The 14,247-nt window shown below is 37.4% G+C and overlaps 1 protein-coding gene across 1 annotated transcript in view; it reads right to left on the bottom strand.

Moving 5' to 3' along the window:
* LOC113412134 (myosin-4) overlaps positions 1 to 14,247 on the bottom strand; it is a 28,286-nt gene that overhangs the window by 2,464 nt on the left and 11,575 nt on the right. The window contains exons 15-34 of the mRNA XM_026667579.2: positions 13,660 to 13,963; positions 12,011 to 12,072; positions 11,072 to 11,159; positions 10,862 to 10,979; positions 9,590 to 9,713; positions 9,369 to 9,505; positions 8,301 to 8,556; positions 7,518 to 7,760; positions 7,245 to 7,421; positions 7,010 to 7,155; positions 6,822 to 6,912; positions 6,348 to 6,737; positions 5,429 to 5,555; positions 4,840 to 4,958; positions 3,942 to 4,138; positions 3,446 to 3,629; positions 3,158 to 3,323; positions 2,403 to 2,527; positions 1,658 to 1,966; positions 804 to 1,007 (exon numbers count right to left, since the gene is read on the bottom strand). Of these exons, the coding sequence (XP_026523364.2) occupies positions 804 to 1,007; positions 1,658 to 1,966; positions 2,403 to 2,527; positions 3,158 to 3,323; positions 3,446 to 3,629; positions 3,942 to 4,138; positions 4,840 to 4,958; positions 5,429 to 5,555; positions 6,348 to 6,737; positions 6,822 to 6,912; positions 7,010 to 7,155; positions 7,245 to 7,421; positions 7,518 to 7,760; positions 8,301 to 8,556; positions 9,369 to 9,505; positions 9,590 to 9,713; positions 10,862 to 10,979; positions 11,072 to 11,159; positions 12,011 to 12,072; positions 13,660 to 13,963 (3,567 nt within the window). The remainder of the gene's footprint in view (positions 1 to 803; positions 1,008 to 1,657; positions 1,967 to 2,402; positions 2,528 to 3,157; positions 3,324 to 3,445; positions 3,630 to 3,941; positions 4,139 to 4,839; positions 4,959 to 5,428; positions 5,556 to 6,347; positions 6,738 to 6,821; positions 6,913 to 7,009; positions 7,156 to 7,244; positions 7,422 to 7,517; positions 7,761 to 8,300; positions 8,557 to 9,368; positions 9,506 to 9,589; positions 9,714 to 10,861; positions 10,980 to 11,071; positions 11,160 to 12,010; positions 12,073 to 13,659; positions 13,964 to 14,247) is intronic.

Here is a 14,247-nt window from a genome sequence, read left to right as displayed (position 1 = left end):
AAAGCAAGAAGGCTGACTTTGTCATTTGGATTCCTATTCTTTTGTAAAAAAAATATTGCTGAACATATTTCTAGTTATTAAAAATACTATCGTGCTAGCATGATGAGACTAGCCAGTTTTATTGTCCCCTCAAGTTATAGAGGAACAAGACGTGGCAGAACAGTGCTTCCACTGATTCTGTTGTGGGTAGAACCAACTATACTCAATGTGACAGAGCTGAGACTTATTATATAAGTATTAAAACTGGTGCCAAATTTGCTTAATTTCTTGTTTTATCTTCAAATAATATCCTCTTTAGTTGTGCTTCTTAAAATGCAAGCTTTGAAGTGGAAATGCTTTTATCTCCTTACTACTTTACTATGTTTTTCAATTAAAGAGCAACATACAAAAGTTTCAAATAAATAGCATATGTATGTATGTATGTATGTATGTATGTATGTATGTATGTTATTCAGCTTTGTTTGGGTATTTTCCCATGTCATTATAGTTGTGCTTTTAAAGTTGTAGCAACGTTTCGGCAGAATCTCATCTGCCATCATCAGGCTTCTGTATTGTGTTTGTCTGTGAGTCAGACTTTTATAGTTGTTTCAGTTTTAAATTTGGGGCTAGCCTACTGCTGAGCCAGAATGGATTTTTCTTCATCCTGATTGGTTGGGAGTCTTGATCTGTGTTTATTGGTCTTGGAGTTTGCTGTGTTCTGCTTGATTGGTTGATCTGCTTGATTGATTGATACACAATACAGAAGCCTGATGTTGCTATAACTTTAAAAGCACAACTATAATGACGTGGGATTGGTCACTTACCTGGGTGTGGAGGAGCTGCACACGTTCACTAGCATCCAGAAGCTCCTGTTCAGCCACTTTTCTGGCTCTCTCTGTCTGTTCCAGAGCTGCCCGGAGCTCCTCAATCTCAGCCTGCATCAGGTTTGCTCTGCGCTCAATCATGGCCACTTGTTCCTTCAGATCATCCTGGCTTCTCAAAGCATCATCCAGATGTATTTGGGTATCCTAAAACAGGATATGGCAATATTTGTCTTGGAAAATGGTTGCAATACAAGCGGGGAAATGCAATTCTTTCTTGAATATCATGCTGGGGGTACTTGACCAGAGGTGGTATTCAGCAGGTTCTGACCAGTTCTGGAGAATCAGTAGCAGAAATTTTGAGTAGTTCAGAGAACCAGCAAATGCCACCTCTGACTGGCCCCACCCCCATCTATTCTCTGCCTCCCAAGTCCCAGCTGATTGGCTGGGTCTTCTTTTGTTGCCCTGCACAGGAGAACGGAGCTGGAAAGCAGGTTAGTGGGGTGGGGAGGGAATGGAATTTTGCAGTAACCTTCCCCCTGGAGTGGGGTGGGAATGGAGATTTTACAGTATCTTTCCCCTGCCACGCCCACCAAGCCATGCCCAGAGAACCCGTAGTAAAAAAAATTGAATCCCATCACTGTACTTGACAGAATAAGAAACGATCCCACCTTCCCGCACACCATGCCTCCCTCCCCATCCCCCCATCTTTGAATTACAATTTGTATTTTTATTGTTACTAGAAATATTTACTTCTGTGGTTTTATTATTTTTGATGTTGTAAGTTGCCTGGTGGTAAGATGGGCATCAAACAAATTTAATAAATAAATAAATAAAACATAGAAGTAAATATGTACCTTGAGCAGCCCTTGTGTGTTCCTGAGGTTCTTTAGTGCTTCAGCAGCTTGACGGTTGGCATGGCTCAGTTGGATCTCCATCTCATTCAGATCGCCCTCCATCTTCTTCTTAAGCCTCATGGCATCATTCCTGCTCCTAATCTCAGCATCCAAGGTGCTCTGCATGGATTCTACCACCCTCACATGATTCCTCTTCAGCTGATCAATTTCTTCATCCTTCTCTGCAATTCTTCTGTCGATATCAGATTTCACCTGCTGGAGCTCAAGTTGGATGCGCAGGAGTTTGCCTTCTTCGTGTTCCAGAGAGGCCTTAAAACATAAAAGATAATTTTATATAGATATACAATAGGAGCTTCCAATAGTACATGTTCTCTGGAAAAAAATGGATTCAAATGGATATTTTTCTCGAACAGAATGAAGATTCATCCAATTAATTGATTTTCAAAAAAAATTTCAAAATGAAATTTCAAAATGAAATTTTTATTCTTAGAAAAATTAATTAGCATATAGATACATGCTACTAATACTGTAATAATAGACTGATTACTTTCTGCTTGCCATGGTGTCTCCAAATTGGGAGTCAGTATGATACTGCATAGAATTTGCTGGAGGCCAAGAACTGCTGGTCAACAAAGTATTAGGGGAAATGGGATTTTGTGCTGACTTATATTCTTACAGTTTTTTAAGTAGCCTGTTTAATTATTTAAAATTTTATTTGCTTTTCTACGAATAATGACATGATTACCTCAGCCTCCTCCAAGGAGGCCTGGAGTTCACCCTTCTCCTGTTCAATCTGCTTCTTCACTTTCTCTAGTTCATGGATGGCCTTTCCTCCCTCAGCAACCTGTTCCGTTAGGTCAGATATCTCCTCTGTTGATTTCACACAAAATAAATAAGTAAGTAAGTAAGTAAGTAAGTAAATAAATAAATAAATAAATAAATAAATAAATAAGAAAATATGGGCAGAGTTGGCAATTTTCATCATTCATCCTTGCTCTTTAGTTTATGGGTAAATATGATTAATATTTGAATTGTTCTGCATTGTTAGATCATTGGGATCAAGCAAAGTTTATATTTGCTTTCTTTTAACAACTAATTATCAAAGAGTTTTATAAGGTAAACAAGACAAAAATAATTACTCTGCATTTTACCACATCAACCAGGAACATACATAATAATAATATATATGCATGCTTATTCCAGCCTTGAGTTAAAGGAAGGTATGAAGATGTTTCAACCATATAGGATATGTTTATTTCAATATTGTGAAACATCAGCTAGTTGCTGTTACTACTTTAGAGAAGAAAAACACTTGAAGGGATTTTCTGCATTGGGTCTAAAATAATATGACCATCCATGGTTACCTCGAATAATGTATATTATTTGCCTCAAACAACAAAAGAACTCAAAGGCAGTTCTGCATCATCCAATTTTTTTTTCTTAGCTCTCCCAGGTAATAGATTCATAGTTCTCTCAATGACTAGGAGAAAAACAGCTTACGCTGGAGATTCTTGTTTTCGCGCCTCAGAGTTTCCAGGTGATCCAAAGATTCCTCATATGCGTTCTTCATCTTGAAGAGCTCTGTGCTCAGAGACCGAGACTCCTTCTGGGAAGCTTCCAGTTCAGATTGTGTTTCCTCGTATTTCTGTTTCCAGTCTGCCAGAATCTGTAAAGGGTCAATGAGTTATCAGCATCATACACATTTGATTAAAACAATAAAATAATAAATTTAATTGGCCCAACGTCTTGGTGCAAAGTGTTATTTTTTAAACATCAGGAGCAAAATACCTTGTCAAAGTTCTTCTGCTTCTTATCAAGAGCTGCACAAGCTGCATTGGACCTTTCCACATCAATCATCAAGTCCTCCACTTCATTCTGCAACCTCTGCTTGGTCTTTTCCAGGGAAGCACATTTGGAATTCACAGCTTCTACATGTTCCTCAGCTTCCTGCAGTCGCTGAGCAAGCTTTTTCCTGATGGAGTATAATTATGGACAATATTTAGGGAGGCCTGGGATCATAATATCTCAACATATAAGAGCCCTCTTTTGTTATCATGTGCAGTAATGACATTTGTGCCCATCACTCTGATGGCAGTACAAACCTTGTAGGTAACTTGACCTCAGCAGTTACATGTATACACATTTTATAATCAAATGCATATATAGACAAATTCCCATCACATATACAAGGTGTATTTTGATGTTTTAATGTTTATATTAATGATGTCATCCTTTGTGTTTCACAGACACATTTGTGCCACACACATACACATTTTTTACTTACTTGGCTTCTTCTAACTCTTCTGTGCGCTGGATAGCATCTGTTTCATATTTGGTCCTCCATTGAGCAACTTCACTATTGGCTTTAGACAGCGATCGTTGAAGCTCAGCCTTGGCTTCCTGCTCCTCTTCAAACTGCTCCCGGAGCAAATCACAGTCATGGCGAGCTGACTGCAAGCCATGTGCTAGGGCATTTTTGGCCTGAGATAAAAAAAAATAGTAAGAATGATTTCAGAATTTTGTTTTTACCTTTCTATGCTTTACCTTTACCTTAATATGTTTGTTATGTCTGCTATTTTTTAAATCTATTTACTTATGTCTGAAACAGAGGTGGTATTCAGCAGGTTCTGACCAGTTCTGGAGAACAAGTAGTGGAAATTTTGAGTAGTTCGGAGAACCAGCAAATACCCCCTCTGACTGGAGATTTTACAGTATCCTTTCCCTGCCACGCCCACCAAGCCATGGCCACAGAACTGGTAGTAAAAAAAAATAATGAATCCACTGGTCTGAAATCTATTTACATTGTTTAGTTTACTTTATTGACAAAATTGCTGAAGAGGAAGTGTTTAAAATGTAAAACAAATATATTAAACTCTCCTAGGTCATAGTCCCTTCCATATCTGAACTCACTTAAGATCCAACTTACAGAGCAGTTCCTTCTTCATTAATTCTCTTTCATCTATCTGCCTGCCTGCCTGCCTGCCTGCCTGCCTGTCTATCTATCTATCTGTCTGTCATCTTTGACCACCCTTTTCAAATTCATGATACTGGATGTCTAATAACAGTTTAAAATATATAAAAAAAAACATAACTATAAAAATAATGTACACATTATTCACAGCAATACTGCAGTACCAACAGACAGAAGTATGACCTATGCAATACATAGACAAATTTCACACCTTCACTTCTTCCTCAAGCTGCCTCTTCAGTTCCTCAATCTGCTGTGTGAAGGCTTGTTTGCCTCTTGTGAGTTGAGAAATCAATGCATCTTTTTCCTCTACTTGGCGAGACAGTTCACCTAATAAAAAACATTTGATTATAGTTTGTTCTACAATGATCACAAAGAGCAAGAATAACTAATAAGTCTTCTTGGAAATTAGTAGGATTTATTTTCAACTTCAAACAGGTGTAGAAACAAGAGGGGAATTAGTTTGGTGTGGTGATTAAAGACACTAGGCTAGAAATTGGACAACTGTGAGTTCTATTCCTGCCTTAGACATGAACCTAGAAGGTCATTCTTGGCCACACTCCCAGTCCTAGAAAGAGGGTAAATTCTAGTGAAAAATGTGGACAAGAAAATTGCACAAATTTCTCTAGGCAGAAGGAAGGAAGGAAGGAAGGAAGGAAGGAAGGAAGGAAGGAAGGAAGGAAGGAAGGAAGGAAGGAAGGAAGGAAGGAAGGAAGGAAGGAAGGATTCAAGTATTATAAATGAATTAACGTTTATAATGGCAAAATATAATGGCAAAACAATTTGTTCCTTTGTGTTACCTGATTCTGTCTGCAGACGTGCTCTTTGCGCATTGAGATCATTAATTGTGCGCACATGTTCTTCGTCCTTTGTTTTAAACTCACTGAGTTGGTCTTCTAATGTACGGCATATCTTCTCAAGATTTGCCTAAATATAAAATGTCAAAAAAGTGGCCTTTCATATATTGAGCACACAGTTCCCAGCAGAGACTTTTAATGTTTCTTTAAAGATAAAATGTTTATCTGTATAAAATAGGCAAGCCCCAATGTCTTTTGTCTTCCTCAGATGCTAGCAGCATTATACTTTAATCAAAAAGGAAATTTCAGACAGTGGAGGATGGAGGAAATGTATTTATCTTATAAATCACAAATAGTTCTTTCTGTTTTAGAATATATCTATACAAGGTTTTCTCCTTTAGAGTTTTAACAGTAACAATTATGATACTATTCAAAGGATGTAGTACCAGAATTTGCTTCAGAAGGACAGTTAATTACAAAGCAGTTTTAAAAAAATCAAGTGCCAAACTCTTACAACCAATAGATAGCGAGAGTTGTCTTCTGAATATATAACTGAGCTGGCATGTTCCCATAGCTTACATGTAGCCATATATTTCAAAGCAGAAATCATGTCTGTCTTGTACAATTTGTAAATTTTATATACATGGCTCAAAAATTATGCAAATGAACATATCATCTTACACATTTTATAAATATAAATCATATGTCAGAGGTTTGTGGGTATATTTTAGTATTATTTTAGAATCTGGAAATTCAATATAAATATTAATTGCTTATTTATGGCACCATATTTTTATACATTGAAATGCTTACATATGCATAAGGATTACTGAAAACTGCTTTGCCCACATTTTTAAATAAATCAAATGATTTGAATTATGTTCTGACTGTGCCTAAGATTGCCTATACTTCTATAGGATACCTTAGCTTTAGAGACAGATTCCATATTGCTTGCAAGATCATCAATCTCCATCTTCAGTTCACTCTTCTCCTTCTCCAGCTTTTGCTTCACTCGCTGCAGGTTATCTATTTGTTCCCCAAGTTCAGCTGCACTATCTGCGTGCTTCTTGCGGAGGGCAGCAGACGTAGCTTCATGCTGCAAGGTGGCCTCTTCAAGGTCCCGGCGCATTTTCTGAAATTCTGCCTCACGTTTCTTGTTCATCTCAATCTGAGCTACAGTTGCCCCACCAGCTTCCTCCAGACGCTCACTGATCTCTTCAAGTTCCCTGGAGAGATCGCCCCGCTGTTTCTCTGCTTTGGCGCGAGATGCCCGTTCTGCCTCAATCTCCTCTTCCAATTCCTCAATACGGGCCTAGAAAAAGACAACCATGAGTCCTGAAACTGGCTCCCAGAGAACTTAATTCTCCATTCATGAAAGAACCACTGCATAACAAACCTGCAGCTCCTTGATCTTCTTCTGAAGTTGGGAGCCCAGGACCTGTTCATCTTCAATCCTGCTCTGGAGTTGATTGATTTCAAAGTCTTTCCTAATCACAACAAAATATAATGGGTTAGTCTCCAAATTAAATGTTAAGAGTATTCCAATTAGCACAAAGGTCCATCACAATATACATTACTACTTACTTCTTCAGCTTTTCATCCAGCTGCTGCTTATCATTTTCCAAATCCATTGTGGATTCCTGAGCTAGCTTCAAATCCCCTTCTAGCTTTCTCTTAGCTCGTTCAAGGTCCATGCGAAGTTTCTTTTCTTGCTCCAGAGACCCTTCAAGCTGAAGACAAAGAGACCAGAGTGATTGTGCTGTCACAACAGTACCTCAACTTCAGACCAATTCTTCTCTGGGGATGATAGCACACTTACATCATCCACTTGCTGTTCCAGCTTGGTCTTTGCTTTGGTCAGAGTGTTCACTTTGTCCTCCTCTGCCTGCAGATCATCCAAGGTCTGTTGATGGGCCTCTTGCAGGGCTTTCTTCTCCTTGGTCAGTTTGGCAATGGTCTCGTCCAAGACTGCCATCTCTTCAGTAAGGTTTTTCACCTTTAAACAGTGAACAGACAGAGTTAAAATGTTCTATGTATTCTGAAATGGCAATAGTGGGTAGCAATTTGATTTTGGTATATTTTTGACCAGTACCTTGTTTTCTGTAGCATGCTTTTCCTTTTCAACTTTGGCCAGTGTCAGCTCAAGATCATCAATGTCCTTCTTCAGTTCTGAGCATTCGTCCTCCAGTTTCCTCTTCTTGGCTGTCAGTTCAGCATTCATTTCTTCTTCATCTTCAGCTCGCTCAGTCAGCTCCTTAACTTTAGCTTCCAGTTGGATTTTGGTTTTGATTAGCTGGTCACATCTCTCCTCAGCATCTGCCAAGCCATCAGATTCCTATGAAAGGAAGGTATAGATAATTTTTTTCAAAATGCTTTCTAATTAAAATATTCACAAATATAAAATTCCTAGTCTAATGGAAAAAGTAACTTTTTACTAAGAAATATGCACAGTATTAACTCTCTTTATATTAGTTGGAACAATAATAAAAGGCAAATTGTTTTTGTATGTTGACCAAGTCAATATGATGTAGAAAATATGTTCACTATTTATTGATTTGTGATGCTGCCCAACTGTAAATTTAATGAATATTGGTAGTCAGTTACATATGAAAACAAGAAGACCTATTTCAATACAGTTCTTACATGTATTTATGTGTTAGGTCATTTACTTCTTAATTATAACACTCTGTAACAGTATTACAGACATAGAATAAGTAAATATGATTTTGAGAGTATGTAGCAATATGAGGAAATCTCTTAATAATCCCAACCAAAACCTGCAGCAAAGTTTCATCTGGAAACTTCAAATTACTGCTTGCTAACCTATATTGGATCATTAAATCAAACAACAATATTTAATATCTAACAGGCTTACAGCTTGGACTTGAAGCTGCAAGTCATTTTTCTCCTGCATCAGGGACACCATTTTTTCTTCTAGTTCCTTCACTTTGGCCTCTGCCTTAGCAAGATTCTCCTTCGTTTTCTCAAACTCTTCCTTCATGTTGGCCATTTCCTTTTCTGACTCTGCACTCTTCAGCAGGGGCTTGATCTTGAAGTACAATTTCATCCATGGCCAGTGCTTCACGTTCATGAATGAACGAACATTGTACTGAATAGTAAAGATGGATTCTCTGGAAGGAAAGCAAAATAAAACTGATAAGTTTAGAAGAAATTTGGAATATACATATATAATAAAAAAAAACAAGCTCTCGGCTTAATCACTAGCCTTATCAGTTGCAAGATTTGGAAATATTTTAAAATATGGTGACTATTGGCCAATATGTGGTACCATATGTCTAATTAATGCAAAATAATGCATTAGTTGGTTATATTGTACAACATATTGGGCAATTGTCATGTCATCAGATTTTAAATACTTTCACATTTATTTCTCTAGGAGTAAATACAAATATAAAGACTTACAAATGGGATAGGCACAAATAAATCTTATATTCCACACTTTGGATATCTCTAAATTTGTCCAAATAGCTTTTTTCTTTCTTTACAAAAATACTACATTGCATTTGCATAATTTTCACTAATGTAAGTTAAAGAATATAACATATAAGAAATATAGATTAATGCTTCTTCACAAAGCTTTTCAAGTGCATTTTTTAAAGAAGGTTTATACAGATAAATGTGAAATGAATATATTTCTAAATGCATAATTTCTGCCATGTTGTGCAACGAACTGTCCTGACGACCTGAGAATTTTCATGGCTACTTAGATCATTCATACATGACTTCTCAAATCTACTATTGCTAAATGTTTCTAAATGTTCTATACTATATACAGTATTATAGTCTGTTGTGCATGCTACAGTAGTTTTCCAACCATCAGTATAGTCCATGGTTCACAAATTATCTGTTTGGGTATTGAAGGTGATCCTTATATGTGTCTCTTTGTGTATGTCTCATTTTATTTGTAATAACAAAACTGTACCTTCGTTCCATCATTTTCTGGAACTCAGACCTTGCTAAGAACCCACGACACATCGCTTGAGTACGTGTAATTAATTGTGCCAGCTTATCATCTCTCATCTCCTCTAGAAGACCCAGAAGCCCAGCTTTGAAGAACACCTGGGTTGTGGAAGAGTAAGTATAATAAATATATAATTGTCCCATAAACAATGTTGCATTCAAACAGTCAAATTGTCATCTTACCTTGGTGTGGCCAAATTTATACTGGGTATGGTCAACATCAATGGATCCAAGAAGTTTCTCAGAAGCCTTCTTGCTATCTATGAATTGTCCCTCTGGGATGGCACTTGCATTCAGAACTTTGTATCTATTAAAGAAAGCAGAAGCTAAAGTTGCCTAACATTGGAAGCCATGACATTAAGAAGACATGTAGAAATGAAACTCATTTTGGTGAACATCCAAAGAAACATTTATCAACATTTGGACTACCTTCCCCTCTCTGCCTCCTCTCTGCCCTGTACACAAATATACAACCCGAATCCATAATAGCTAAGGGAAAGACCAAAACTTGTATACAACATTGAAACATGTACAAAAGAGCATAACTTTTGCGTTTTGACACATTTTCATTAACTTGTCAATTTTGCATATATACACGACCAGCCCCTCAGATGACATTGTTAATAACCTAAGAGCTCTGGATAATGGTATCTATTACTAGGAAAGTTTAAGTCATACTCAAAAATTCTACTAAACAATCTGCTTTAAGTTCTGATGACAGCAAAACTATTTACTGTTTCTTCCTGGCCTTTCAGTTTAGAGGATTAGAAGTTTGTCTTTAGTGAAGGGAAAGTAGTGTGTGCCTGTTTGCTGTTTTTTAACAGCCTTTCCAATCAGCATGAGAACAAACTCTCAGACCTACCAGCTATGACTACTTCCCTAGAGATTGGCCAGTGTGGCTGAGTTTTCTAAAGTTTATCAGTATCAACCTGTCATCATAAATGCTTTTGTTAGCGCAAAGTAATTCATACTATATAGAAATTTTGAATTATTCAAGCCTGTACAAGTAAACATCTGAAATTCCTGAACCAAATGTGTAATTCTTCATCATATGCCCAATTCTATTCTGTATAATGAAGAGTTATGAATGGAAGTAATAAGATTTTGTTATTTTCTCCCTTAAATTCTTAAGATATATTCTATTATTTTATTTAATAAATAATATGCAGTAGTCCTTACAACTATATGGACATAACCCTGAACCTTTCCTGGCAACCTTTGCTGAAATAGTTTGCCATTGCCTTTTTAAGAATGAGAATTATTGTCCCAAATTCACCCAACTGGCTTCCATATCCAAGGTAGGGTCAGAAAACCTAGGTTTCTCTGCTCCCCACTAGACCATATGGCACTACTTACATTCAATAATTTACGTTACTAAAATGTAAATTGATGTAGGATGGAGACATTAAAAACAGCTAGAATCCAAACAAGCCAGTAACTGGAAATCAATCTGACCTCTGTTTGAAATCAGCATAAACAATCCTGCTGGGGAAGCCTTTCCTGCAAATTCGGATACCTTCAAGTACACCATTACATCTCAGTTGGTGCAATACAAGCTCATGTTCCATGGCGCCTTAGAAAAACCACAGGGAAAAAATGTTACAATTTGTACAAAAGGTAGATTACATATTTCTTTTTAAAATCAAACACAGTTCTGTATCTTACCAGGAGTTTTAGTTTCATTGGGGATGAGGCAGCGCACAAAATGTGGATGAGTACTCCTCAGATTGGACATCAGCTTGTTTAAGTTTTCCTGTAGGATTTGAAAACAAAAAATATTTTTGTTTTTTTTTAAAGCAAATTTATATCTTAAGAAAAAAACTAAAGAGTAAGCTCCACATTTTGCCATATGTAGCCAGAAAAAAAATACTGTGAACTTTCCCCCAATTCTCAGAAACAACCTTTTTTAAAACACTTTTGTCCTATTCTGTATCAGATTATATTTATATTGGTGTATTAGTTAACTTTTTTAAGACAATGCATGTTCTTGACCTTTTGAGAGCATGTTACAGATATTTTAATTAAATGCTGTTGTGATTAAGAAATGTTTAACAACTCAGGGCTTAAAGAAAAAGAGCCAGCAGAATTGTGTACTGTGTTCAGTCTCTATAATCTTTACTGTGATGTATTCTCTTAAGGACCGTTGGTAGACTTCTATTGTTCCAGAATACTGTGAACTAATATTCAATTGGTCTTATCTTGCTTTTCCTCCTCTGAGAGGGATAAATATGTCTACTGCTCTATCAGTCTATGGATATTGAAAGCTGCTTTATGTGAAGTTAATCTATGTAGCAGATCAACTGGCAATAGCTTTGCAGTTGTACTCTTGTCCTATGTTCAACTTTGGTGGACTCTTCTCCTAACTTCTCCATTGGAAAACCACTGCCAATCAAGACTCAGACAATGGCTCTCCCATCTTCAATTCTGCAACTGCCAAAAGCTGTATTTTTTGTGTGGCAGTAAAACAGTGTTCTATCACAGAGGTACATCTTTCCTCATATTCTGCCCCTCCCCACAGATATCCTCCATTTATACAGAGAGGCACGTCACTCCTGCACAAGTGTCCTTGAAGGAATAAAGGATAAGAACATCTGAGTTCCATACCCTGAAAAGGGCAGACACAGTCTGGAAGGAGGAGCCCTTCTTCTTGGCAGCTTTCTTGCCCTCTAGGGAAAAAGAAAAGAAAAGGTGGGGGAACCATAATTAGACAGTTATCTGGGACTTAATAATTTATCCTACAGATACCTATAATACCTAACATTAGGTATTAGGTGTATCACATTCTTGTGTTACAGTTTGTTAAACAAGATATTTCAATCTTATATGTATGTGATTATAGTTATAAGAACTGCAGTTGGTGAGGCAAGAATTAAAGGCAGACAACACTGTTAGGTAAACTCTGATCAAATGCCAACCTTAAAAGTGGGAAATAGAACAATTAAACTTTCATTGATTTGGAAAAATATAGGAGAGAAAAGTGTTGTATTTGAAATATTCCTGTGCTCTGTCATAGGCTTATCTTCTATGGAGCAGTGGCTTCTTTTATAACTATAGTATGAGCTGCTTATGTACTCACACTACATCCAAATATGTGGGCCATGTTTCTGAAGAAAGATTTATTGTAGGGACTGATGTGAAGTCTGTCTAAACCGTACTGTGTGAGTTCACCTTATGCAAATCCAGAACACTGAAGCATACTATGGTTTAGCATGTTTGAGCCAGATCAGATAACAGATAATCAGAGTTGGAAGGGACCTTGTCGGTCATCAGCTGCCCAAGTGGGATACCCTACACCATTTCTGACAAATGGCAGTCCAATCTCTCCTTGAAAGTCTCAAGTGATGGCGCTCCCACAACTTCCGAGGGCAAGCTGTTCCATTGGTCGATTGTTCTCACTGTCAGAAAGTTTCTCCTTATTTCCAAGTTGAATCTCTCCTTGTTCAGTTTCCATCCTTTATTCCTTGTCTGGCCTACAGGCGCTTTAGAAAATAGCTTGACCCCTTCCTCCCTGTGGCAGCCCCTCAAATATTGGAAGACTGCTATCATGTCTCCCTTGGTCCTTCTCTTTACTAAACTAGCCAAGCCCAGTTCCTGCAACCGTTCTTCATATGTTTTAGCCTCCAGTCCCCTAATCATCCTGGTTGCTCTTCTCTGTACTTTTTCTAGAGTCTCAACATCTTTTTTATAATGTGGTGAACAAAACTGGATGCAGTACTCTAGGTGTGGTCTTTATAGAGTGGTATTAGTACTTTCCTTGATCTTGATTGTATCCCTCTGTTAATACAACTTATACAACTGAATACAACTCAGCTCATATATTTATTTGTATTTCTTTGGAAATTATACATTTGGAGTTTTTGTGGGAGAAAATTAAAAGAGCAACTATAGTGTACTGGTTAAGTCCTGGATTGAAGAGATTTCAGCATGACTCACAATGGTTTTGGTCAGTGTGGGTCACTTGGCTAGTCTTGGTCTGTCATCCCAGTCAACCTCATAAGGTTGTCATGAGGATAAAGCTCTCAGAGAAAAGGTGAAACATAAGTACTTTAGCTAATGTTAATGTTGGGGTTATTTATAGAACATGGGGCAAGGATGTGCCAAGGGTCTGTAGGAGAAGCTAAAAAGTATAAAACATCACATCCCTAACCTGTATAAAAAAAAAATCATCTGGGAATAGCACTGAACTATTCTTTACATGGGCAGTTTTGACTCTAAATGATGTTTGTAAATCTATTTCAAGTGTTAAGAATTACCTTCTGCTGGACGGTCGACAAACAGTAAGGCCAAGGTCTTCATGGAAGACTTCTGATACAGACCCACCACGGTTTCATTCAGGGGGTCCTTGTTCTTGTCCAGCCAGCCACCAATGTTGTAATCAACAGTGCCAGCATAATGTACAAGGGAGAAATGAGCTTCAGCTTTGCCTTTGGCAGGCTTGGGTTTCTGGAAGTTGTTGCTCTTGCCAAGGTGCTGGTCATAGAGCTTGTTCTTGAAAGATGTGTCTGTTGCCTTGGGGAACATGCACTCTTCCTCCAAGATGGAGAAAATGCCCATGGGCTGTAAAACAATGATTGAAAGACAGTTAGCCACTACATGGACTAAGTTATTATATACTAACTTCAAATAATGTCATCATTAGTAATTTTCAGCAAAAAGCAATGGTTTTCTTGTGATAGTCTATGAAGAAATATGATTAACAGCACAACAAGCATTCAAAAAATATATTGAGTACGCAAGCATTGTTACAAATACAGCTGCACCATAACAGATATACCTTTATAGCTATAACCAGGGGTACAGCTCATTTATGCCAAAGCAGTTAACAGTCATTAGTTGAAATT

The sequence above is a fragment of the Notechis scutatus genome, chromosome 2, assembly GCF_049901735.1.
Source record: "Notechis scutatus isolate UNSWTSFEM ecotype Mainland chromosome 2, rNotScu1.2, whole genome shotgun sequence".
Classification (NCBI taxonomy): Eukaryota; Metazoa; Chordata; class Lepidosauria; order Squamata; family Elapidae; genus Notechis; species Notechis scutatus.
Note: the sequence above shows the minus strand (reverse complement) of the source record. Positions and strands in the feature narration are given on the sequence as shown.